The sequence below is a fragment of the Dendropsophus ebraccatus genome, chromosome 7 (assembly GCF_027789765.1).
Source record: "Dendropsophus ebraccatus isolate aDenEbr1 chromosome 7, aDenEbr1.pat, whole genome shotgun sequence".
Taxonomy (NCBI): domain Eukaryota; kingdom Metazoa; phylum Chordata; class Amphibia; order Anura; family Hylidae; genus Dendropsophus; species Dendropsophus ebraccatus.
Genome location: NC_091460.1, coordinates 116,420,781 through 116,447,828, shown reverse-complemented (window position 1 = coordinate 116,447,828; position 27,048 = coordinate 116,420,781). Strand labels below are relative to the sequence as shown.

Below are 27,048 nucleotides of genomic sequence, written 5' to 3'. Positions count from 1 at the left end.
CCAACAGGCTAAATCTGTGCTCTTCACTCTAAGCTTCAGATCACTTCGAAAAAGGTAAGAAAGAATTTGTCCTTTTTCTACCATTTACTCACTTGTTTTTCTATTTGTACTTTATTTATTTGATCCTTTTTTATTTATTTTATCCTTAATTATATTAATTTTTACTGTAAAAAAGGACAAGAGCAACCGGTATTAAATATAGAGATTAACTAGACCTATTTGTCCATCTGTGTTGATATTAATAAATAGTTGACTTTTTAAAGGATCTCAACAGCATGACAACTACATAATAGTTGTGTCTAAAAAAAAAAAATGTTTTCCTTTTATTAAAGCACAAATTCTCTACTTTGATTCTGGATGTTACTAAAACCATAATATTACTCTGCTTCTAAGTGCCTATGGACCCTATGAAGCTATCAAAGGAGTTAACCAAGACCCCGTATCATCAAGTTTCTCTCCATAAACCAAATCATTGCTAATAGTATTGTGTTTAGTATAAAAACTTGATTTTAAACTTTTTAAAAAAACTGATATGACCTCAAACTTAAAGGGGAAATCCAATATTAATGTAGATTATGAACAGGGACAGAAGAATGGGGCTACTTCAAAGCTTTAGAGACCCAAAGGTTATTCGACAACTAAAAATATCTGACATTACATAGTAAACATAGAGTTAAACAAATGAATGGCATTTAGAATGTGTATCAGACATCTTTACAGTCACTCACAAACACTCTGCATGCTGATATAGTTTGCAGTCATATATTTTAAGTAATTAGTGAGTAGTAGAGAAAAAAAACATGTTTCATTATACAAGGTAATTTTAAATCCCTTTTTATTAAAGAAACAAAGACAGACTTAAAAAAAACTACCATTAACAAAATAATTTTAATAACAATTTTAGTTTTTAAAGAGATTTAAGTAACAAATTTTATGTGGTTCATACACTGATTGCAATACTGGTGCACAGGGAATGTTGGCACAATTAGAATGTAATCAATACTAGGAATCCATGAGTAACTTAGTAGTTGTTACAAACACTATGCCATCATTTCAAGAGCAAAATAAAAAAAAATGGGGGGGGGTATACTAGCAATTATTAATGTATTTTGTTGCACAGATATAAAAGACTATGGACAAGAGCAATTTAAAATACTGACTGTTTTGGGGCTAAATAAAAGTTATTAAATACATCAGGGAGTCAAGAAAAGCTACACCACTTTTTTTTAGCTTTTTCACGTAATTTGGTGGCTAAATGGGTTTTTTTGGTACAAAATGTGGCACAGTCACCAACATTTTGGTGCAATTCCCAACAGTTTACAGTCAGGTTGGCAAAAGCAAATTAAATGCGGTTTAGGGAAGAAAAAGCAAATTAAGACCATTGTATAAAAATTCCAACATTGATTTTAATTTTTACAATTTCCACGTTATTTTCTATAGTGTCAAAATAACCGTAAATTTAGCAGTTTTCGCTCTGTCCACTAAGCGTCGTAATAGTCTGACACTTGTTTTGTTAAAAGTTACTTTTCAGCATTTTCCTTTTTGCCCTCTTAGATAACAGATTTGTCATTGAGAGACGATAGAGGTCACCTCCACCTCTCTGCAGTGACCATTTCATAAGTCACAGAGCATGCCTACAACACTCTCCCATAGAAATCAGTCATTTCCAGACTACAGTTTCCTATGGTTCATGTGGAACCTTTATTAGCAGCTCAGACAGGGTGGCTAGCCCCTTTATCATGTATGTAGAATAGTATATAAAAGAATCTACAATTAGAAATTAAAGCAGATTAGTGATAAAACGAATGTAGGTGATGCCCAAAATTCATAAATTTGAGTATAAATAAATTTTAATGAATGAATGTCCCTATATCATGGGGCACACTACACGGGCCTGATGCAAGGTTCAAGAATAACCTGATAAAAATTCCAAGGCAGCACTAGTCCTCTAAATATTCCAACTTGCCTCTTTCTAGCTATGGTATTATAATTTTCCTAAACATGTGTATTTCTTTTTCATTGACAGGAAAATGAAGGCAGCACTCATATTTATCTTTCTTTGGGGTTTTAGCAGTGCATTTTACGTAAGTTATCTGAAGTGGGGAATGGTTTGTATAGCCTGCAGCACTGGGCTAGCTTCACACACAGTAAAATAAAAGCAAAATAGGAAGGAAAAAAAAATGTATTGTATTTTCAATCTAACAATGTGCTACATTAATGTCTATAAAAAAGGGCCATCTGTTGAAAAAAAAAAATAAAAATTCTTGGTACAGTGTGTGCAGCCTAACATTGTTCCGTAGACTTTAAACCTTGTTATATTAAACATGCAGCCACATTTATATCTATTTTATAGCTGTATTTAGCTTTTATTTCTCTGTGCAGATCTAGCCTTGAGGCTGGGTTCACACACTGTAAATTAGGCTGGGTTCAGACCACGTTTTTGCAATCCGTTTTTGCCAAAAAAAAAAAAAAAAAACGGGTGAAAAACAGGTGCTTTTGTGTGCATCCTTTTTGATCCGTTTTTCCATTGACTTAAATTATAAAAAAAGGATCAAAACATCCTTTTTTTAACTTACACAAAAACTTAGCTGACCTTATTTTTGTGTATGTTAAAAGAAAAAAAAACGCATGCATTTTCATTCTTTTCAATGGAAAAACAGAACAAAATGGATGCACACAAACGCATCCGTTTTTTGCAAAAATGTAGTGTGAACCCAGCCTTAGATATAAAATAAATAAATGAAATAAATAATATTACATTTTAGTCTTTTTATATGAAAGTATAATTTACTCTTGTGGGTAGTCACTTTATCGTGGGTTGTTACTCACCTCATAACATGTCAGGTCTCTCTGATTTTGCTTTCCTTTTCTTAGGCCCCTTTCCCACTGAGCAAAGGTAGCGGAATTTCGCGACGGAATTGTCCGCCGTGGAATGCCGTTAGCCTCCCGCTCATAATGGGAGTCTATAGAAGGCGCGCGCTCCTGCTCTGTACGCGCTGAAGAATGAACATGTTCATTCTTCAGCGCGGACAGGGCAGGAGCGCGCGCCTCCCATAGACTCCCATTATGAGCGGGAGGCTAACGGCATTCCGCAGCAGACAATTCCGTCGCAGAATTCCGCTACCTTTGCTCAGTGGGAACGGGGCCTTAGAGATGTATTAAGGAAATATAAGGGAAGACACAAGTAAATTATATCACAGGACATGGGAAATCTATTGAGGCCCTAATATAATGGGAACATTCAGCATCTTAAAATAAGGGCAATTTTAAAAAGATAATATTTCTAGATTTATTTTACTGTACACACGTTACCTGTCCCCGCACCCAGACGCTTCTGCCGTCTCCCTGCTATCTTCCTGGCTTTCTCTGCTCTCCATAGCCGCTGCGAGATCTGCAGAGCCAATGTCTGAAGTGACAGGCCGCTCAGCCAATCACTGATCGGCCTGTCACTTCAGAGAGCAGCACTGCAGATGGCGGCGGCTGCAAGGAGCCGAAGAAGCCAGGAAGACATCGGGGAGACTGCAGAAGCACAGGGAAGCCTAAACATGTAAGCATTACGCGTAATGCATTAGATGTAATGCACGTAACAATACGCGCCTGGCAGCCAATGACTTTAGGTCAAGCCCTAAAGACACAATCAACCGTTGATCATTGTCATAGGCTGTTCGTTGTCTTTTGTCTTTGCCATAATCTGCCAAATCAGACTTTGTGTAATAGGGCCCTAAGTCGAGAAGCACACACAGCCTATGACAACCTTAAAGCTGTTACTAGGAGAAATATGTCCCCTTTAAGTTTAAAATAGTGGCTGCTATTGGACTAAAGGAAGTCCAGATGTAACATACAGGTCATTTTAATATGTAATGTAACAAAAAAATTTCCTTTTTTTTTTTTTTTTTTTTTAAAGATAAACCGTTTTCAGCGAAAATGGAAAGGGGATGATTCTGAAGAAAAAGGTGTAAGTTATTTTTTAAGTCATTAATATATTATATGTTTTTTAAAGGATTTCATGACTTTCACTTCAGTTTGTAATATGGGGCTCGGAACAGAACCAAACTGCATTGTATAAGAGATATATTTTTTGATGTCATCCTTTACCTGCTTTTCACAAAATTCAATTACGTGACACATAAAATGACTCTTGTGTTACAAAAGTTTAATTATATTGTATTTCTTATTAATACTAGAGAGGTAAGATGAAAAGATGAACAGCGCAAAGATCTTTGCCATTCGTAATCACAGTTTTTCTATTTCCTGCATAGATACCGAAACTGGTCAGCCACTTTATGGCCATGTTCACATTCTGTGTGAAAAACGGCCGATGTGTTTGATGTTCAGTGATTAGAGGACGAACAAAATAGACCCGTCAATAATTTTGTGCAGCCTAAGAGAGCCACGGTCATAGTGTATGCAGTGTATATACCCTATGGCTAGGATTCCATGCAACCTAATATAATGCCACAGTGTCATTTAACAACGGCCGTTGTTGCAATCTGCAACAATGGCATTTGTTTAATGAAAAAATACACTGCGTAAACGAGGCCTATATATGTTTTTTGATAGTATAGCAGGGAGTATAATTTTTTATAGTATTTATTTTTATAGTATATCAGGGACTATAATTCATATTGGTACCCTCAGACTATAGAGGAGGCACAGTGACGTGCGTCGTCTTGTGTTCTGCATAGGCAGCCATGTATGAACGGGGCTACAGAGAAGTAAGTTACCAGCAGTGGCGTAGCTATAGGGTCACAGGGGTCACCATGGCGACCGGGCCCCTACGCTAGGGGGGCCCGCACGGCCCCCCTTGCCACTTTCTCCTGTGCTCCTCCAATCCGGGGGGGCCGCGGCAGGGGCGGGCTGGGCCGGGGGGCATATGCCCCCCGCCCCGATGCCCCCCGTGCAGTTAAATGGCCGCGGCAGCGGAACCTCTTTAAGTTCAGTGAGCTTCCGGGATGCCGGCCCTGGCCGGAAGCTCACTGATGCAGGACCGCGGCGCCCGGACTTCTCCTCGCTCCTCCTCGGCAGCTGACATGTGACGTCATCACGTCACATGTCAGCCGCCGTGCAGTAAAGAGGAGAAATCCGGGCGCCGCGGTCTTGCATCAGTGAGCTTCTGGCCAGGGCCGGCATCCCGGTTTTTACTATGAGGGGGGCTGCACAAGGGGTTTTTACTATGAGGGGGGGGGCTGCACAGGGGGTCTATACAATGGGGGGGCTGCACAGGGGGTCTATACAATGGGGGGGTCTGCACAGGGGGTCTATACTATGAGAGGGGGCTGCACAGGGGGTGTATACTATGAGGGGGGCTGCACGGGGGTGTATACTATGAGGGGGGCTGCACAGGGGGTGTATACTATGAGGGGGGCTGCACAGGGGGTTTATACTATGAGGGGGCTGCACAGGGGGTCTATACTAAAAGGGGGGGCTGCACAGGGGGTCTATACTATGGGGGGTAAACAGGGGGTCTATACTATGAGGGGGGGCTGCACAGGGTGTCTATACTATGAGGGGGGCTGCACAGGGGGTCTATACTATGAGGGGGGGCTGAACAGGGGGTCTATACTATGAGGGGGGCTGCACAGGGGGTCTATACTATGAGGGGAGCTGCACAGGGGGTCTATACTATGAGGGGGGCTGCACAAGGGGTCTATACTATGGGAGGGGGGCTACACAGGGGGTCTATACTATGAGAGGGTTACACAGGGGGTCTGTACTGTGGGGGATCTACACAGGGGGTCTATACTGTGGGGTGCTACACAGGGGGTCTATACTGTGGGGGGATACACAGGGGGTCTATACTGTGGGGGGATACACAGGGGGTCTATACTGTGGGGGGCTACACAGGGGGTCTATACTGTGGGGGGTCTAAACAGGGGGTCTATACTGTGGGGGGCTACACAGGGGGTCTATACTGTGGGGGGGCTACACAGGGGGTCTATACTATGGGGGGCTACACAGGGGTCTATATCTACATTATCTGTACTCAGAGATATTACTGTGTTGTCTGTGCCGTTACATAGGACTGCAGGTGACTACTACATTATCTGTACTCAGAGATATCACTGTGTTATCTGTGGTGTTACATAGGACTGCAGGTGACTACTACATTATCTGTACTCAGAGGGATATCACTGTGTTATCTGTGGTGTTATATAGGACTGCAGGTGACTACTACATTATCTGTACTCAGAGGCATATCACTGTTATCTGTGGTGTTACATAGGACTGCAGGTGACATCAGGTGACTTCTCCAGGTTGCAGAAGTTCAAACTTCATCGTGCCTGCTGACAGTTTATTATGGGAGTTTTGCAGCATGTGGCTCTTTAGGTTGCAGCACTACAACCCCCATCATATCCAACTGGCAGTACATGATGAGAGTTGTAGTTTTTCAACAACTTTCAGTCAAAGATTGGAATACAATGATTAGACAATGACACAGTACAGTCCATTAATTATAGGGGGCAGTAGTGCAGTACATGAGGTGGAGGCAGTGTAATTGGACATTAGAGTAATTGGATATAATGTTAGATATGACTTTGCCTGATTGGGTGAGATGGGGGGCCCCAAGCTAAAATTTTGCACCAGGGCCCATCAGCATTTAGCTACGCCCCTGGTTACCAGTTATACTCACTGTCATACATTTGTAGAAGAAACATATATAAGGTGGCCTACCAAGTGGGATAAAATAAAATAGGGCAGGCAGAGTTAGCTGGGTCATCCAGTGTTAGAAAAACATGGCCACTTTCCTCCGCAGGGGTGTCAAACTCAAATACACAGTGGGCCAAAATAAAAAAATTGGACAAAGACGCGGGCCAACCTTGATAATTATTGAAGCGCGATTGCCGCTGCATTGTTAGAGCAGCGTGCGGTGTTCCTGGCACTGTCAGCAGTGTGCATCTCCCAGCCCCGTGCCCTATGATAAATGACATGACATAATAAATTGCTATGACAAGATTAAACCCCAACCCATATAATAGCCAATCCCCAAAAAATTGCCCCACATATTAGCCAGCCCTTCCAATAGTGCCCATATAGTAGCCAGCCCTCCCCAATAGTCTCATATAGTAGCCAGCCCACCCCAATAGTCTCATATAGTAGACAGCCTACCCCAATAGTCTCATATAGTAGCCAGCCCTCCCCAATAGTCTCATATAGTAGCCAGCCCTCCCCAATAGTCTCATATAGTAGCCAGCCCACCCCAATAGTCTCATATAGTAACCAGCCCTCCCCAATAGTCTCATATAGTAGCCAGCCTACCCCAATAGTCTCATATAGTAGACAGCCTACCCCAATAGTCTCATATAGTAGCCAGCCCTCCCCAATAGTCTCATATAGTAGCCAGCCCTCCCCAATAGTCTCATATAGTAGCCAGCCCTCCTCAATAGTCTCATATAGTAGCCAGCCCACCCCAATAGTCTCATATAGTAGCCAGCCCTCCCCAATAGTCTCATATAGTAGCCAGCCCTCCCCAATAGCCTCATATAGTAGCCAGCCCTCCCCAATAGTCTCATACAGTAGCCAGCCCTCCCCAATAGCCTCATATAGTAGCCAGCCCTCCCCAATAGTCTCATATAGTAGCCAGCCCACCCCAATAGTCTCATATAGTAACCAGCCCTTCCCAATAGTCTCATATAGTAGCCAGCCCTCCCTCATAGTCTCATATAGTAGCCAGCCCTCCCCATAGTCTCTTATATAGTAGCTAGCCCTCTCCATAGTCTCTTATATAGTAGCTAGCCCTCTCCATAGTCTCTTATATAGTAGCCATCCCTCCCCAATAGTCTCATATAGTAGCCAGCCCTCCCATAGTCTCATATAGTAGCCAGCCCTGCCCCATAGTCTCTTATATAGTAGCCACCCCTCCCCAATAGTCTATTTTATAGTAGCCAGCCCTCCCCAGTAGTCTCATATAGTAGACAGCCCTCCCCATAGTCTCTTATAGTAGCCAGCCCTCCCCAATAGTCTCATATAGTAGCCAGCCCTCCCCAATAGTCTCATATAGTAGCCAGCCCACCCCAATAGTCTCATATAGTAACCAGCCCTTCCCAATAGTCTCATATAGTAGCCAGCCCTCCCTCATAGTCTCATATAGTAGCCAGCCCTCCCCATAGTCTCTTATATAGTAGCTAGCCCTCTCCATAGTCTCTTATATAGTAGCTAGCCCTCTCCATAGTCTCTTATATAGTAGCCATCCCTCCCCAATAGTCTCATATAGTAGCCAGCCCTCCCATAGTCTCATATAGTAGCCAGCCCTGCCCCATAGTCTCTTATATAGTAGCCACCCCTCCCCAATAGTCTATTTTATAGTAGCCAGCCCTCCCCAGTAGTCTCATATAGTAGACAGCCCTCCCCAGTAGTCCCATATAGTAGACAGCTCTCCCCATAGTCTCTTATAGTAGCCAGCCCTCCCCCGTAGTCTCATATAGTAGCCAGCCCTCCCCAACAATCTCATATAGGAGCCAGCCCTCCCCAATAGTCTCATGTAGTAGCCAGCCCTCTCCATAGCCTCTTATATAGTAGCCAGCCCTCCCCAATAGTTTCATTTAGTAGCCAGCCCTCCCCCATAGTCTCTTATATAGTAGCCATGGTGGGCCAGATGTAATTAAAACTCTGAATTGTCTGGCGGGCCAAAAATAATGGCACCAGGGGCCAGATTTGGCCCTGTGGGTCAGAGTTTGACAAGACTGCTCCAGAGACTACAGTTAGTTGTGGTTTGCAATTAAGCTCCATTCACTTCAATGGAACTAAGTTGCAAAACCTGCACCCAAACTGGAGACAAGAGCGGTGCTGTCTATGGAAGAAAGTGGGCATGTTTTTGTAGTGCTGGATAACCCTTTTAAAGGGTAACTATAAAAGTGCACAGGCGGCAGGATATGCTGTGAAAAAAACTGCTGCACCGCTCCTGACACTCTGCAGAATGCAGGCACGCTCCAGGTTTCCAGCAGTGCTTTTGACTGCATTGCTGCTTGAAGAAATCTGTACCTGGCACGTGCGTGCATTGGCAGTGGGGTGGGGGCTCGGCAGGTTTAAATACATAAAACTCACATCAACCCGCTGCCGTTCCAACAGTGTCGCTGTCCCCACTGATCACCGTTTCCTAATCCACAACAGACATAACACACACTGCAGTGGTAACACTTCTCAGCCAGTGAATTACTGGGCATATTCTTGAGTTGAGTTAGGACCAAAAAATGATCAGCAGAGACCTAACATCATAGGAATGGTAGCCGTCAGCGACCTATAAGGTAAGTATTGCTTTTTAAAATTATTTTATCCCAGTCTGTCTCTCTTTTTTTTAATTTTATCCTACCAGATGTCCTTTTGAATCATTATTTCTCCCTTTAATAAAACGAATCAAGCTTATAAAAGAAATCCACCTGTTTTAAAAGCTTCTCTCTCTAGAGGCTGTATGTCCTGCAGCAAGTGATGTATTCTTTCCAGTCTGACACAGTGCTCTCTGCTGCCACCTCTGTCCGTGACACAGGGGAGTAGCTAGGGGTTCAGCCTAGGGGGGGCGAGTGAGTCTGAGTGGGCCCCAAACCAACCTTACCCATAGGGAACCGCAGCAGGTGACAAGGCTCTCTGAATAATAAAGGGAATATTCTTCTACATTACTCATAGAGGATAAGGATAAAGAGCAGTGTAAGAAGCTTCTGTACATTTCACATATAGAACCACAAAAAAATTTAAAGTGCTTAAGATTAGAAAAATATAGTTGCCTTCTTCCACAGACATCACCACTCTTGTCCTCAGTTTGTGTGTGGTATTCGACTGAAGTGAATAGTGCCAAGTTGTGATACCACACACAACCTAAGAGCAGGGGTGGCGCTGTTTTGGAAGAAAGCAACTATGTTTTTTTTTCTTAATTCTGGAGAACCCTTTTAACCAGATTATATTTGCCTAAAAATAATAGTGGTATAGGTAATAAGCTTTTAAACATTAAAAGGGGTGAGCTGGTTGTGATCATACATGTACAATCCAAGATATGTGACATGAACTTTCCAGAGCAGTAGCAAATCCCTACAGAAAACTTCTCCTGCTCAGAAATAGGTGGCAGCAGAGAGCACTGTGTCAGACTTGAAAGAATACACCACTTCCTGCAGGGCATACAGCAGCTTATGAGTACTGAAAGACCAGTTGATTTAAACTATAAAAAAAAAAATTGGAGTTTCTCAAATTAACCTTTTTTAATACTCAGCGCACAATAAATTCTTACAGTATATTCTAAAAAACTGAAGACAAGTGGCAGGACTGTGCTACAGGCAGCAGGAATCTTGGCCGGCGGATGTGATCTGTAACTTCGAGCAGGCAAACTGTTATTTTAAAGCCTCTGAAACAAATGCTCTAAGTTTGTGAATGTGTGGGATCACCATCTATATATGCTTTGGCAGAGAATACCTACAATTACATAATTATACAGGAACACCACATACACCTCCTGTACTTTGGAAGTTGCACAGTGAATGACCATTAAAGTGAATACAGAGCCCAGTAAGAATGTGATGGCCCTTATTTTATAGACAAGTAAAATCCATTTTCAAAGCTGAGCGTTTCTTGACCCAAACCACTGCCATACCTACTATATAACTTGTGTTTGCAATATGGTTAGATAAATAGGCCCTTCTCTGCAATGTCTGCCACTGTTGGTGTCATTATCATTCAACCATATCATGAAATTGGATATTCTCTCTATATATAAGACCAGGCATAGCTGGATAGCCATGAAACACTACACTCTACTAGCAAATAGACACAAGTTGTTATTTCAGTGCAGATTACCAAATAAAACTGTTAAATATCTCGACTTTTTTTGCACTTGTTTTCCTATATAAACTCAGTGAGAATGGAAATATGCAAAGTAGTTCTCAGGCACCATCTTTTGGAAGTAGCTTCCCCTTAAGTTAAAATCTGACTCCTACAAGCCTTAGAACACGGGTGTCAAACTGCATCTTTACAGCTGTTGCAAAACTACAATACCTATCTGTAAAGCTTAAAGGGGAACTATCAGCAGGTTAACCCTTTCACGACCATGGGTCATTGATGCATCAATGCCCAGGCCGTTTTAGGAAATCAGCTTATGGGATCATTATGATCCCATAAGCTGGTGTCCCTATGTCTGCCCCCTCTCCTCTGTCCCCTGCCGCTGTTACAATCTTGTGACAGCGGCAGGAGAGAGAGGGGAGGGGGCAGAGCTCACGGGCGCGCCCAGCCTTCCCTCCCCCTGCCGGCCTCCGTAGCCAGGAAACTGGAAGGCTCAGGCTTCCAGTTTCCATGGCTACTATCCGGGCTCTGCAATCACTTCGCAGAGCCCCGATGGACAGCGGACAGAGAATTCTCCCTCTGTATAGGGAGAATTCTCTGTCAGAAGCCCTATAGATGCTGCGGTCATGCTGATGGGCGGGTCTCCGGCTATCGCTGATGGTCGGGACCAGCTGTGGATGACACAGGCGCAGCTCCTGCGCCTGTGTCATCCTGCGGCGTAAATTAGACATAGGCTGCAGCAACGTTAATTTACAGTGCAGCGACGGGAGGGGGTTAAACATACCTAACTGGCTGATAGCCCCTTATAGTGCTGTGCCATGTGTATTTTCTTTATTTGCTCATGGCTGTTAGCCCACCTGGAGGGGAGGTAGTGTGATGGGATGGGGGGAAGGGGGCACATGCTAAGGTATACTTTATGGACATATGTTGGGGTGACACCTGCTAAGCAGCCTGGATATGGGCCTGGAATCAGCCTGACGAAATGGCCTGACCAGTCCGCAGAAAGGACTAGTGGTGCTGGGAAGGTGGGAGGGGTCGCAAGGTTGGGGGGCTTTGGTGAGGGGGCAGTTCACAGCTCTGCCCAGGGGCCCATAATACTGTAAAGATGGCCCTGTGTCCTTAAAATGTAAAAAAAAATCTACAATTATATTCATTTCAAAGCCAGATGTTTGGCTTAATTGGCCTAATGGCTAACTAGTAAAGATAGATTATTGCGAATTTTAAAAACAAATTGAGTTGGGAAATTTTTTTTTTTCTCCAGGCCACAGCATGTGCCAGTAGCTATATGTAAATAATCTATCATTTGTTTAAAGGGATACTCTGGCAAAAATCTTTTTCTTTAAAATCAACTGGTATCAGAAAGTTATATAGACTTGTAATTTGCTCAGACTGGAAAGAATACACAACTTCCTCCAGGACATCCAGCAGCTGATAAGTATGAGAAGACAAGATTTTTAAATAGAATTAAATTACAAATCTATATAACTTTCTGAAACCAGTTGATTTGAACAAAAATATTTTGGCCGGAGTACCGCTTTAATCACTTGCTACCCCCCATAATGCTACTGTCCCTGCAGGCAACTAGTGGTTAATATGTCCATGCCTAGAAAATCATGTAAATGAATTTCCTGTAACTGTAACCTAAAGTATTTGAACTCTTACAATGTTTTTTTTTCTTTAGGCAATAAGGAATAGATATATCAACAACTTTTTCAGACATGTGTATTTTCAGGCACCTCCAAAATACATAACTTATGCCAAGGTAAGCTATTATGCTTCATTATGTATCTAATACTTTCACCCTTTTGTGTCTGACATCCTATCTGTTGCTTCGTAGGCTGACAATCCCCCTCCTCATGCCGGTCCCACTGCAGAGATATGGCTGCCCACTCATTTTCTCACCCTATCCACGGGTATGGTGGGTTGGAGGGGCCATCCAGGGGTGACAGGTTGTCCCATTAGTTTCTGCGGCCCCAGAGGCCGCGGGAGGCGCCCGAAAAGAATTAGATTTGTACAGAATTTTACAAACAAATTGAGTTGGGTTCGAATCTGATATTTTGTAATTTGCTTTACTGAGTTTGGCTGAGCAGCAGTATGCATGTACACTCAGCCCCTGAGATAATAAGTAATAATACTTACTTGTCCTGTCTGTGGCCTGACGTCTTACTCTTTGGCCTCTAGTGGCCATTTAGTGATCAAAGCTGCAGGGCTTTCCCGTATGACTCGGCCACATGATAATCGGCCTGTGTAAAAGGGTCTTTAGACCAGTGAACTGTGCATTGAGGAAGACTAGCGCGCCAGAGGCCAATGTTTAGGGGGTATTCACACATTCCATGCACAGTATATATTAATGGATGATGTGCAGCAGAACGGAATTCGAAGCTCCAGGAATCATGATTCATTATCGTGCCAGGACCTTCAAATCAGTTTAAATGTTCACAATACTGTACTGATACAGCCCTGTGTCAGTATTGTAGTGTGAAGGTTTAAAATGATGTGAGCTCCCAGCATCATATTAAGTCAGGATGCCAAGAGTAAACACCCTCTAAGGCCTGTTAAGAAGCCCTGTGAAATAAGTGTATTGGCTAAGTATAATGGGACAAAGCATGGAGAACCCAGTAAACACCACTTTTAGTTTTCTAAAAATTTATCTTACTATTAAAAAAAAACACACTCAAACCACAAATTGTGCTTAATATTTCAGGCTGGCGATTCTTCTGAGGAAAATGAAGATAGCTCCGATGAGGTATGCCAATGGGATCAAAATGTTGATATATGCTCTATAGTCCACATTCTTCTAGTTTTAGTCAGGCTGGGTTCACACTACGTATATTTCAGTCAGTATATTTCAGTCAGTATTGTGGTCCTCATATTGCAACTAAAACCAGGAGTGGATTAAAAACACAGAAAGGATCTGTTCACACAATGGTGAAATTGAGTGGATGGCCGCCATATAACGGTAAATAACGGCCATTATTTCAATATAACAGCCGTTGTTCTAAAATAACAGCAAATATTTGCCATTAAATGGCAGCCATCCACTCAATTACAACATTGTGTGTACAGATCCTTTCTGTGTTTTTAATCCACTCCTGGTTTTAGTTGCAATATGAGGACCACAATACTGACTGAAATATACATATACTGACTGAAATATACTGACTGAAATATACATATACTGACTGAAATATACGTAGTGTGAACCCAGCCTTACTTTGCATCTGTTTATAACTGAAGCTTACACATATACGCTATGTTCCCACAATGCCTTTCTTATGTGAAAAATGTCCGTCTTTTAATAATGATTCGCCATCCCTAACCGGCCAGAAGCAGCTGCTGCACTAATTTTACTGATTGTAATGGGTGGGGGCTGTGATGATCACATCATGAAAGCATTGCATTCTAGAAAATGCCAAACCAGGAAAAACAGAAACACAAAACAGAGCACCCCCCCCAAACAAATAGATTTTTGGTAGTTTTAAAACTGGGATAGACAGGTGAGTAATGCTATATGTTTCTGCAGCAGTTTCATTTTTTTCTAACCTCTACCTGGAGTTCCCCTTTAAAGCAATGTATTAGTAAAAAGAGGCGACTACATTTTGCCCTGTATCATCTACCCCTATTCATGATAATGTTTTCTTCAATAGGAAATTTTAATTAACTAAATTTGTATACCCGGAATACTAAGCAATGTGGTGTGCAATCTTCTTTCCCGTTTTTAAATCCTGTGGTTTTATGAGTCATTATAAGGATCCTTTCCCAGCAATGTATTCTTGCTTCTAAAGCACCATAGAGGTTAACCTCAAAACACAACCAAATGCAGAGATATACTATCCTGACTGTATAGATTCCACATGACCCTGCTATGAATGGAGACGGAAGCCAATGATATACTTATAGGTGTTGAGATTTGTAACCTTATAATAGCAAAAGTAAGGAATCTGGTAAAATACAAACAGATAATATAACACATAGCTGAATCATTGAGCTGCGAATCGCGCTCCACATCTGCTGTGATTTCACTATAAAATCCACGTTTGTTATATTCAGATTTGGCATTGGATCACACTGCAGATTCACAACAGTTTTAACAGAGGGTGAAATCTGCAGCAAAAAATAGCTTTTTTGCACAATGAGCATGCTACAGACTTCCATGGAAATTCTTCCCTTATGCAGAGGTGTAGCTAGGCTCTCCTGCACCCGGGGCAAAGATTCAATTTGGCAACCCCCCCCCCCGCCTGTGTGCACAGTAGGCACAGGGGGGCCCATGTTGTCCCTTAACTGCTTAACTCAATCACCATTTTTTTAAGTACTTCCATTTTTCCCATTTAAAATTTGGTCCCTAAGTACCTTAACGGAAGCGCCGTTGTCACCGCTCCCTGCTGTCTGTACCTGAGGAGGCGCCATTGTCTCCACTCCCTGCTGTCTGTACCCGAGGAGGCGTCGTTGTCTCCGCTCCCTGCTGTCTGTACCTGAGGAGGCGCCATTGTCTCCGCTCCCTGCTGTCTGTACCTGAGGAGGCGTCGTTGTCTCCGCTCCCTGCTGTCTGTACCTGAGTAAGCGCCATTGTCTCCGCTCCCTGCTGTCTGTACCTGTGAATTAGGAGGCAAAGCTTCCTGATCTATCTCCAGTGTGACACCCAATGTAATGTGATTTTATGGTGCCGTCTCCTAATGCACAGGTACGCTCAGCAGTAGAGTTGATCGAACCTCGGGAAATCCTAGGTTCGATCAAACTTGAACATTCACGAACCTGACGCATTTGATTGCTGATGCCTTCCCGAACCGTGGGGAAGGAGGAGAGTGCCAGGGTACCGCCTGGAATTCCAGGATTTAGTCTATTACCTAGACTATTACCTAGGCTGAATACCAGAATTCCAGGCGGTACCTGGGCACTCTCCTCCTTCCCCACGGTTCGGGAAGGCATCAGCAATCAAATGCGTCAGGTTTGTGAATGTTCAAGTTCGATGGAACCTAGGATTTCCCGAAGTTCGATCAACTCCACTCAGCAGCGGAGAAAACAGCAGCAATAGCTCCAGTAAGGTTTTCCATCACCAAATTCAAAATAGTATCTTGTATCATGGTCGCTGTATATACTGATACAGGTGCTTTATAGATCGGCGTAGGGAACCTTGGCTCCCCAGCTGTTGCAAAATTACAACTCCTCATCACACATGGACAGTCAAAGCTAAAACTTTGGCTGTCCAGACATGATGGGAGTTGTAGTTCTGCAACAACTGGAGAGCCAAGGTTCCCTACTCCTGCAGATAGTAGGTGAGGTTTATATAAATGTGATATATATTTGGAGAGGGCAGTTATTAAGGGGTTACGTATAGAATAATGTACAACCAGACCAGTCTCCTAAATAGACATTGGACACTCTCTTGTGTGTCTCCCCCCATCCCAGACTGGTGTCACCCTGTACACCCCTGCCCCACTCCAGACTGGGCACCCTTCACCCCCCTATCCAGACTGTGCACTCCTGATTGTTCATACAGGACCTGCGGTCACAGCAGAGTCACATGTCAAGGCCCTTCACCATCTACAGTAACTTTACTGTACTGTCTCCTGGCTGCTATTTAGCCCTGATTTGCGCAGAATCTCGGTAAAAACGCAGCGATTTTACGCAAATTATAGCTAAACAGTAGCCAGGAGACAGTACAGTATGGGAAATACCTCTTTTGATCAAGGTAAAATCGTCCCCTGTCTCCTCACACTGAAAGAGGGCAAGACGATGCCTCAACCACTGTGATCCTTCTCTCTCTGCTCCCTGTGATGGCGCCCCCCCCTGGACTCTGTGCCCGGGGCAGCTTCCCCCCCTGCCTCCCCTCCCTACGGCTCTGCCTTATGCAAGGATGGGTTTTCACGAGCGCAACCACATGTTTTGAACTATAAGGCTGGGTTTTCAAAGCGTATGAACCAGTGTCAGTGAAGTTTATTCCGGACAGTACTGTAGCGGACGGATGAACTTAATTTCTTTTATCTGCACTCTACATTGTGTGAACTGTTAGGGAGGCATTTATTAAGTCCGGCGTTTTTTACGCCGGACGTAAAAATGCCCCCGCAGCTCCGGCGCTACGGAGATTTATGTAGAGGCGGACTGCCTCTACATAAATCCCGTGCGCGCCGTTGCGCACCGCCGAAAACCTACGCCAGCTGAGGACTGGAGTAGGTTTTCGGCGTACATTTTGGCGGAACGGATGATAAATCGCGCGGACTCTGAGTCCGCGCCCTCCGTTCCGCCCACTCTCCGCCCCTTTTCCGCCCCCTTTCCGCCCCCTGGCGTACTCGGCGGAAAGTGCCGATTTGCGAATATTTTATTCGCAAATCCGCCATTTTTGCTTAAAAAAAGACGCAAATCGGCACTTTCCGCCGAAAATCAGCCATTCGCCGGATGATACATGTGGCCCTTAGTGTTGTGCGGCCGCTATTCAATGAATAGCAGCCGCACAAAACTTGACATGTCAGTTTTCGCTGTGGCTGCTTGAAAAACTCCAGCCAGAATTCCACTGTCTTCAGTGCAATGTAAATTTTCAAGTAATCACGCAACGATGCAACTTGCAACTATGGCTGTTATTAATTGAAAATTTACGTCATGTGAACATAGCCTTATAATGTATTTTTCTGGTATTATATCAGTTTGTTATTTTACTTATCTTATTATAGCAGGAGGAGTCAGTGGGCGCTGGAAAAAGTGGAAACAAAGCTGCATCCGAGGAAACAGAAGGGAATGGGGCAGAGGAAGAGGCGGACTCTGAGGGTGGTGAGGAAGAGAACGGAGGAACGTCTGCTCCAGAGGTAACAAAACCTCATTAGGGTATATTCACACGAACGGGCTCGCAGCGAGATTCTTGCTGCGAGCCCGGCAGGTCCTGGCAGTTCCCATACACTACATACTTGCTGCGGTCTAAACGACCGCAGCGAGAATGTAATTCTGCCGCCCTTAACCCCTTCTGCTCCCGTCCGGCTCCCCCGCTGTAAGCATACATTACCTGTCCTCGCTACACGGGTCCGGCGTCCTGCTCTCCCGTCCGGCCAATCAGTGGCTGCGGCTGGGCAACACACTGATTGGCTGGACGGGTGAGCAGGACGCCGGACCCGTGCAGCAAGGACAGGTAAAGTATGCTTACAGCGGGGGAGCTGGGCGGGAGCAGAAGGGGATAAGGGCGCCAGAATTACATACTCGCTGCGGTCGTTTAGACCGCAGCAAGTATGTAGTGTATGGGAACTGCCAGGACCTGCCGGGCTCGCAGCGAGAATCTCGCTGCGAGCCCGTTCGTGTGAATATACCCTTACATTCATTTTCCCATAACAATCAGTCTGGTTCCTCTCTACATTTATCAATAGCCTCTAAAAGATAAGAGACAGAATGCTGCTGCGGGTGGATGCAAAAACGAATGTAGGTTACAAATATGTTGTATCTTTAAACAGATAGTAATTTTATTCACCACATTAGGCTATGTTCACACTGCATTTTTGCATCCGTTTCACCGGATTTATTTTTGAATATTTGACTTTACCATTCATATTTTTTTTTAAAAAAGGATCCATTTCGGTCCATTTTTTAAATATTTTTTTTTAATCTACTGCTAGAACACAGGGCCATAGGCTGTAATGGTACCAAGTACGCGTGAACATACATGGGGCAAAAAGTTCATCCTAAAATTGGGGGAGAAAAAAACATTACTTTTTTCTCAGGTGGGGGGGGAGTGTTGTTTTCTATGCAACGGACTTTACGGTATAACTGACATGTTACTTTTATTCAGCAGGTCAGTCTGATTACAACGATACCCATGTTTACATACAGAAGCTTTTTAAATTATTTCACTATTTTTAACAGTGAAACTTTTTTACAAAATAATTATTAATAAGATTGACAACCACCCCTCCCCCCCCCCCCCCCAAAAAAAAAAAAAAAACATTGCATGATTGAGAGGTTTCTTTGAATTTCACCCAACAAATAATAATATTTTATTTTATGGTGAAATAAAAGGTGTGATTACAAAGTACAATTGCATCCACAAAAAACCTTTGTACATGGAATATTAAAAGAGCTATGAATCTTAGAAGGCAAGGAGGGAAAAAACGAAAATGCAAAAATGAAAATTAGCTGCATCCACAGGGCCAAAATAGTCTGTGTCATTAAATTCTGCACGCTACACTACCCAACATCAATTATTATTTTTATTTTTTTTAATAGGTAGAAGATAGTACTGCGAGCCAGAATGAGACAACAACTGATAATGGAGAACAGTCAAGCACAGCACAGGCAAGCAGCACTGAAATGCAGCCTACACAGGATACCATTGCATCTGCAACTCAACAACTTGAGGAAACCGCTGGCGTTCCCACGGATCCCCCTAAGAGTAACGATTATGATAACCTCGGTACTGAGGAAGGTAGCAACGGTGGTGTTGCGAGCACTGTACCGGTGTATGAACCAGAGAATAATGGGTATCATTATGAAAATGGCTATTATTATCATGAGAACGAAGTTGACCCTAGAGGAGTTAAAGGTGATACTTACGGAAGGTATGAGGATGATTACCACTATAGAAACCACCTCTATCAGATCTACGCACAACAATATCAACAATATTATCAGTAGACACAAACCAATGGAATTGAACAGGTTTCATGATTTGTTCATGTTTTCTTTTTGATGATTGAATTGCTATGGGTTTAGCAAGATCTTAATCATTCAATAAAACTGCTCTGTTCCTCATATTAATAATTATTCATTGGATCAGTCTAGTCTGATTGTCCAACTCAGGTATCTCCCTTTCCTTTTCCTTGATGCTATATGCTCCTCTATCCCTGGAAGAGCTATGGTTAGTCAATTATGGCAGAGATTAGGAATGAATGACGTAATATATCACAAACTATACGTGTATTTTTTATGTATGTAACCGTAATAGACAACCTCAGTATATTGATAATTGTAGTCGTAAAGTGATGGCAGTATTATTGCAATGCAACATAGTGAATAAAAAAATAAATGTCCAGATGAATTCCGTATTGTGAAAAAAATCTCGCAAACTTTGGTGAATGACATATTGATGAATCGATGGCAAATGAACCACGTGATGTTTTTGTGGTAAACCAGTCAATGTCCAAAACCATAAGAAAGCACAATGAATGATGTCTGTTACTGAGAGGATTTGCATATCTGGGGATAACATGAGTGACTATGTTTTCACCTCTTTGAAACCTAATGAAGCGTTATGTGAACTTATAAACTTACATTTGCGGTTTCAAGTGTATTCCATAACATATGTAAAAAATATAATAAAATATTTGCTTTTTATTTAAGAGTTGTTTTTTTAATCGAGATATAATGGATACAGGTTTCCCATTAGACTGTAATAAAAATATTTAGGGAAGAATTCTTGAATTTAATCACTCGCCGGATGTCCAGGTCAAAGTGAAGCAATGTTCCTCCCCGTCTTCTAAGAGCCATAATGCTTTTATTTTTCCACCTACGGCTGGTTGGGGCATCATTTTTTTGCACCATGAGCTATAGTTTTTATTGCTATATTTGGTGTAAAAAATATTCATTGTTTTTTTATAAAAAAAAATTCGGATACATAATTTTAAAAAAATCATCAATCCTGGTGTTTTTTTCCTCTTTTCGCTGGCGCTGTTCACTCTGCAGAAGCAATAGTGTTATATTTTAATAGAATGACAATTCCACACACTACAATATATAAAATGTTTATTTTTGTACATATTTTATTTGTATAATGGGAAAGGGGATGGTTAAACCTTTAGAGGGGGAGTATTTTCAAAAAGTATGTTCAAAAAAAATGTATTTACTCTTTATAAGTCCCCCTAAGGGCACTTACATATGCAATCATTAGATTGCATATACTGATCAATGCTATGCCATTGCATAGCATTGATCAGTATTATCGGTAATCTGCACATATAGCCTACCAACCTACCAGAGGGCAGACTCTATGAAAAGATTGCCGCTCCAACAGGACAGAGTTAAGTATTTTGACTCTGCTTGTCAGGGAAAGTGATCAGGACCATGCAGTGGGGGTCCTGGTCAGTTAGTGACAAGTACTTATCAGGATCCTTAGCAAGTTATCCAATTAAAGTTTTGTTCCGAGTGATATAGAGGTGCATGTGTTTGTGGTATCTCAATTTAAAAAGAAAGTTTTTACCTATAATTGATGGGGTTTTTTTTTGTTTTGTTTTTTAAATAAACTTTTTATTGCAACACAATGTCAGCCGGTTACAGAAAAAAAACAATATAGAAAGCAGGAGGTATATACATCTGTTGCTTTTTTGATATATGGATAAAAGAACAGAGAGACATCCTTATCTCGTCCACCTCCCAAAAAACAATAAAAAAAAAAAAAATCTACCCAGAGTCACCCGGTCGCCTAAGTAGCTCATCCGAAGTCCAATGGAAATATGAAAGGGGCTCCTCTTGGGTGTTGTCGTAATCAGTGGGGTAGTCAGAAGGCGGACCGGGGGGACAAAACGATGTGTCCTTTGACATTCCATATGCCTCGTTAGTGTCCATGGGCAAAGGGGCGGAGGCGTTTGCAAGCCAACATAATACCATGGAAGCTAGGACTAACAGTGGACTACTACATCGCGGGTTGTCTCCATGAAGAAAGTATTTGGGGCAAAACGTAGTACCTGATACAAAGCTGTCCGCTTCTCGACCCTGTTAGGGGTGAGAGGATGGCCCCTTAGTCCTGCGTCCAGCATACAAACTGGACATATAGAAATAAGGCAATAAAAGAGAAAAGAAAACAGAGAAAGAACTATCTAAAAAAAAATAATGAAAAAAACAGATCAACCAATCCTATGCATGAATATCAGGTACGCCAGCAGAGTCTATAACTCAGTGGCAGTGAGAGGTGGAAAAGCGAGCAGTAAGAATTAAGAAGAAGTGAGACCGACCGATTCTCCCTATCCCATCAGCTTAGTCTAGATGTCGGGGTTTCTAAGTTTCAAAGCTCCTAGGGTGCCTCTGATGTCTTCATTACAGTACCAGCTAGTGAGTCTAAAGTGTTGCATGAGCTGAGTCCTCTCCACTTGAGAGAGACTATGTTCTATGAAACTCCTCCATTTTATCATGAATGTTTTAGTGGAGGTTTCTTTCATTTTTAGAGTGTATAGTAATTCCCAATGCATTGTTTCTTTGAGCAATCTAGTGAGTTCTGCTATCGGGGGAAGCTTATCTTGTAACCAGTGATGTAGAATACTACGTAAGGCTAGCAAAAGAGTAAGGTGTATCCCTTTACTCACCACCAATCTACCCAGGGCCTCAATATCGGAGGGGTATGGGATGTAGTGGAATAAAAGGCTCAAGGGGTCCATAGGTAGGTCTACACGCCACGTAGAGGTGACAAGATTCCCAACTTGTCTCCAGTAGTTCTGGGTCTCCGGGCAAGTCCACAGGCCGTGGTAATAATTGATGTTAATGTAATCTTGATGCTAATGGCATGTGGACCGCTTACTGTAAAGCAGCAGTGTATATCCCTCTAAGGACTCAAATTTATTCTGTTCTTATACACTCCACGTTTGCAGGTCCACAAATGTGGACAGTATAAGAACTGTGGTCCCATACACACACCCATAGGTATTACAAATCCATGATGGAGGTCATGTTCATTGGGGCAAAAAAATGGTCCATTGTGCGGCCCGGAATTCTCAATGAATGGGTCTGTGTAAATGCGGGCAGTTAAAGGGGTACTCCGGCTAAAAGCTTTTTCCCAGTAATTGAAACTTATTACAACCGCCTATTTGCCCTCCTTCCCTATCTTTTCCCCCCTCAATCCCCCACCAGGGAGTGAAGTAAACTCATTCTTACCTAATGACTGTTGACCCCAGGCTGCTCTGTGGCAGTTATTTTGTGACAATGACATCATCAAGAGGGAGGTGGGTCTAAGCCCTGTTAAGCCAGCCTCCCTTTGTCAGATGACTCACTTTGCTCAGCTCTGATTGGCTGAGCAAGTTGTAAGCCACCTAACAGTTTTACAGAGTTAGTTAGACATCACAGGAGACAAAGTGCCTAATGGGAAAGCCCAAACCAGGAAGTAAAGAAAAAATGAAGACCAACTGGAGCTTCAGGGACCGGAACGGAGACAGACTCCGAAGGGATGGTAAATGTAAAAACTATGTTTATGATTCATTGATTGATTGTTTTTTTTTTATCAGCGCCAGAGTACCCCTTTAACTCTTTAAGGACGGAGTCAGTTTTCATTTTTGCGCTTTCGTTTTTTCCTCCTCATGTTTAAAAGGCCACTGTGCTTGCATATTTTCCCCTACAGACCCACATTCCCTTATTTTTTGTGACACCAATTATACTTTGCAAATACAGACTTAATTTTTCTATAAAATATGCTGAAAAAAAAACAGGAAAAAATTATATGTGCAGTGAAATTGGAAAAAAGGTGCAATTCCCTTTATTTCGAGGGGTTTCGTATTTACGCCGTTCGCCCTATGGTAAAACCGACATTTTATCTATGTTCCTCAAGTCAGTACGATTACAACAATATGTAACTTGTATAACTTTTATATTATTTGATGGCTTTAAAAAAATGAAAACCTTTTTAAAAAAACAAATGTGTTTAAAATTGCTCTATTCCCATCCTTATAACGCTTTTAATGTTTGGTCTATGGGGCTGTGTAAAGTGTCATTTTTTGCGCCACAATCTGTTCTTTCTTTCGGTACCTTGCTTGCATATATGTGACTTTTTGATCACTCTTTATTACATTTTTTCTGGATTTAATGTAAACAAAAATGCACAATTTTGCACTTTGGCTGTTTTTTGCGCTTACGCCATTTACCATACGAGATCAGGAATATAATAATTTAAGAGTTTGGGCGGTTACACACGCGGCGATACCAAATATGTTTATTTTTTTAATTAATTTATTTTTATTTATAAAATGAGAAAAGGGGGGTGATTTAAACTTTTATTAGGGGAGGGGGCTTTTTATTAATAAAAACGCTTTTTTTTTTCACTAACAGTAATTAGAAGCCCCCTGGGGGACTTCTATATACACAGCACTGATCTCCCATTAAGATCAATGCTGTCTATATAATAGAACACTGATCCATCAGATCGGTGCTCTATTATAATGGTCTGCTGCAGACCACATACAAGGAAAGCCGAACCAGGATCAGTGTCACTCCGACACTGAGCCCCGGACGGCTCAGTACAAGGGATCTCCCCTCCGCAATCGCATCGCCGGGGGGGAGATCCCCCACTAGACACCAGGGACAGGGGGCACCACCACTATTTAAATGCAGCTGTCAGCTTTGAAAGCTGCATTTGAATAGTTAACTAGCCGTCAGTGGCGATCGACCAGCGCCGGCTAATACCCACGTTCCCTGGCTACACACAGCAACTGGGGACCGCGGGCTGCAGAGAGGGCTCACGCCGGGAGCCCTCTCTGATCACCCTTAACGGCCGCATGACGGGTATAGTCATCATGCGTCATTGAGGGGTTAAGGATGCACATCCAGGATCTGATAAGACTAAATATCTTCTATATATTCTTTGAGAAGTTTAACTAATGAGTTTGCTTTTTCATACATTGATTAAAAAATTTCTGGAGAATCCGCATATACCACAGTATAATAATTTGAATACAGACATTAGCTCATTTTCTGGTGACATATTTCCTAATGATTCAATTATTCTCTGTTTCATAATAGCTTAACGTGAAACACAATTAATAGCAGATGCATTTTGTAGAATCACTCATGTTTTCTTGCCACCATCTGGTGTATATTTCTAGTGCTGGTATTATTTAGTTAATAGCGAGCACTATACATATAAAGCATGAGGGTGGTGCTGTGAAGCTGTGCCCGCAGGGTCTGCAGACTTACTCCAATTCAGATTGTTTAGTCCGTTACATGCCATGGGCATAGCAACACTGAAGTGGTTAGGCCTATTCCGATTAAAACGGCAGGTTCTCCCCAATGAACCTGCTGATATGCCACAGACATTCTGACCCCTATGCATATATGAAAACGCATAGTGAGCGGCCTAGAGCAACCCCCTTGTGTCTGCTTCCTCCCCTCTCCGCTCAAACAATTGACATGACAATTGACGCTCGCGCCCTCCCATTCATTCACTGCAGGACACAGGGGATTCTGCGACGAAGAGCCCCGCCGCAGACTTCCGCCGTTTTTGCTCAGTGCCTAACAGTCAAACTTACCCTGGGCCACATTAGGAAGCCAAGGTTAAGAATAAATTACTGCAAGAACAAGTGGAAAGCAAGATGTCTGCTACAAGAAGGAAAAGCGGAGGAGCTAATGGCATGACAGGGTACAGGGAACCAGAAGAGACAAACTTAAAGAGGAATAGTAATGCAGTATAATAGATTCATGTCAATAAATAGAACTAGGTTGTTGGACATGACAGGATGCCACAGTTACTCCATAAGCATGCACAACGATGGGTTGCCAACTCTGTCCCAAATAATTTGTAGTACAGTATAAGGCTATGTTCACACTAGGTATAGAGACTAGGTATAGAGACCGGCTGATCCGTGACCCGGCCGGGTCACGGAACGGCCGGTCTCTGCACGGATCATCCCGGCTCGCATCAGAACTTTTCCCTGCACACAATAAAGCAAGCGGCCGGAGCCGCTCACTTCATTGTGTGAACTGACAGGGTTTCCTATGGCGGCAACTCACTGAATTGCGGCCGCAGAAAACTGACATGTCAGTTATTTGCGGCCCCGTGCAGGATCCCGGCCGGAGTGTATACGATGTGTATACGCTCCAGCCGGGATCCCATTGAAGAAGAGGCAGTGTTCCACTCCGCACAAACTTTTACGTAGTGTGAACATAGCCTAACAGTACAACTTCACAGATCAATATGACCAATATTACCCCCATACAGTGTCCATATAGCAGTGCATACTAGTATTAGAGCTCTGCAGCCTGTATAAGTTATTACTCTTACATCCAATGACTCACAGGGTGTGTCTTTTCTGATAAGGGTCATTATCTGTCCCCTTTCTTCTCCATCTCACTGACTGCCATGATGACTTCGTCCAACTATGACTCCACCTAATGCCCCTGTGCCCCCATACAGTTATAACGCTTCCTGTGCCACCATACAGTAATAGTGCCCTCTGTGCTCTCATAGTAATACTGCCCTCATAACCACTTATATATTAATAGTTCCCCATGAGGCATTAATGTTCCCCAGTGCCCCCATATATTGTAATAATGCCCCTTATGCTTTCCCATATAGTAATAATGCCCCCATATGGTAATATTGCCCCTTTTGCTTTTCCATTTAGCAATAATGCCTCCAGTGCCCTAATATGGTAATAATACTGCCTGTGCCCTGTACCAATAATGCCCACTGTGACCAAAAAACATAACTAATTCTCGCCAGGTTTCCATGATGAACAGAATTTCCATCTCACTCTTCAGGTCTTACACCTGTCACCCGCAGTGAGATGATCCTGGTGGCTTACAGGCTAAAAGCCTGAAGAGCCTGCAGCCTCTGTGAGTGAACGGCAGAGGAGGAATCCGATAGCTTTCTGCATTCTGCTTCTCTGCATCTATGCCTGGAGGCACCTGAGAGAGAGGGCACAAGGATTTTTAGCCTAGAAATGCTCCTGTCCACAACTTTAATGACTTGTTTTATAAAATTCCTGCTCAGGGACATACAGTTATGTCATGGGATGAAACAGGACCCGTGGCGGTCCCAGCTGTCAGTGATAGCCAGGCACTCGCAACATCTGCTGTGACTCGGGCAAGCCCAAATCGTGGCAGTTAACATTGTAGCTGCTGCGATCAGTGCAATCGCAGCATCTATAATGCTGTACAGATGGAGAATTATCCCTCTGTTTACATCAGGGCTGTGATGCACGATCAGCATTGCAATGTATTCTGCCAGTCATCAGGCAATCAAATATTAAAGTCCCCATTGTGGGACAGTATAAAAGTACAAAAAAAAACACACAAATAAAAATATTAATAAATAAAGTATAATAAAGATATAATCCCCAAAGCCCCCAATGCTAATAATAAATGTAGGGAGGAAGAAGAAAAAAAGTACACATATTTAGTATCGCCAAGTGCGTAATGATGAAATTTAATTGGTGTATTTTTACTGACCATAGTCACTTCTACTGGGGTCTCCAACTCCCTTTATGACTAGGCCAGTTTTCATTTTTGCACTTTCTTTCCTCTTCATCTTTAGGCTATGTTCACACTACGTATATGTCCGGCCGCATATTTTTCGCGGCCGGACATATACGTGTAAAACTCCGGCCGGGATTTACGCAAGTTGCG

The 27,048-nt window shown here is 42.8% G+C and overlaps 1 protein-coding gene across 1 annotated transcript; it reads left to right on the top strand.

The window, feature by feature from the left end:
- Positions 1–20,004, top strand: LOC138796996 (integrin-binding sialoprotein-like). Its single transcript, XM_069976759.1, has 7 exons — positions 1–54; positions 2,027–2,084; positions 3,905–3,955; positions 12,440–12,520; positions 13,463–13,504; positions 17,424–17,555; positions 18,958–20,004. Exons 2-7 carry the CDS (start codon positions 2,031–2,033, stop codon positions 19,363–19,365), a joined length of 768 nt encoding a protein of 255 aa, XP_069832860.1. The 5' UTR covers positions 1–54; positions 2,027–2,030; the 3' UTR covers positions 19,366–20,004.
- Positions 20,005–27,048: the final 7,044 nt, after the last annotated feature.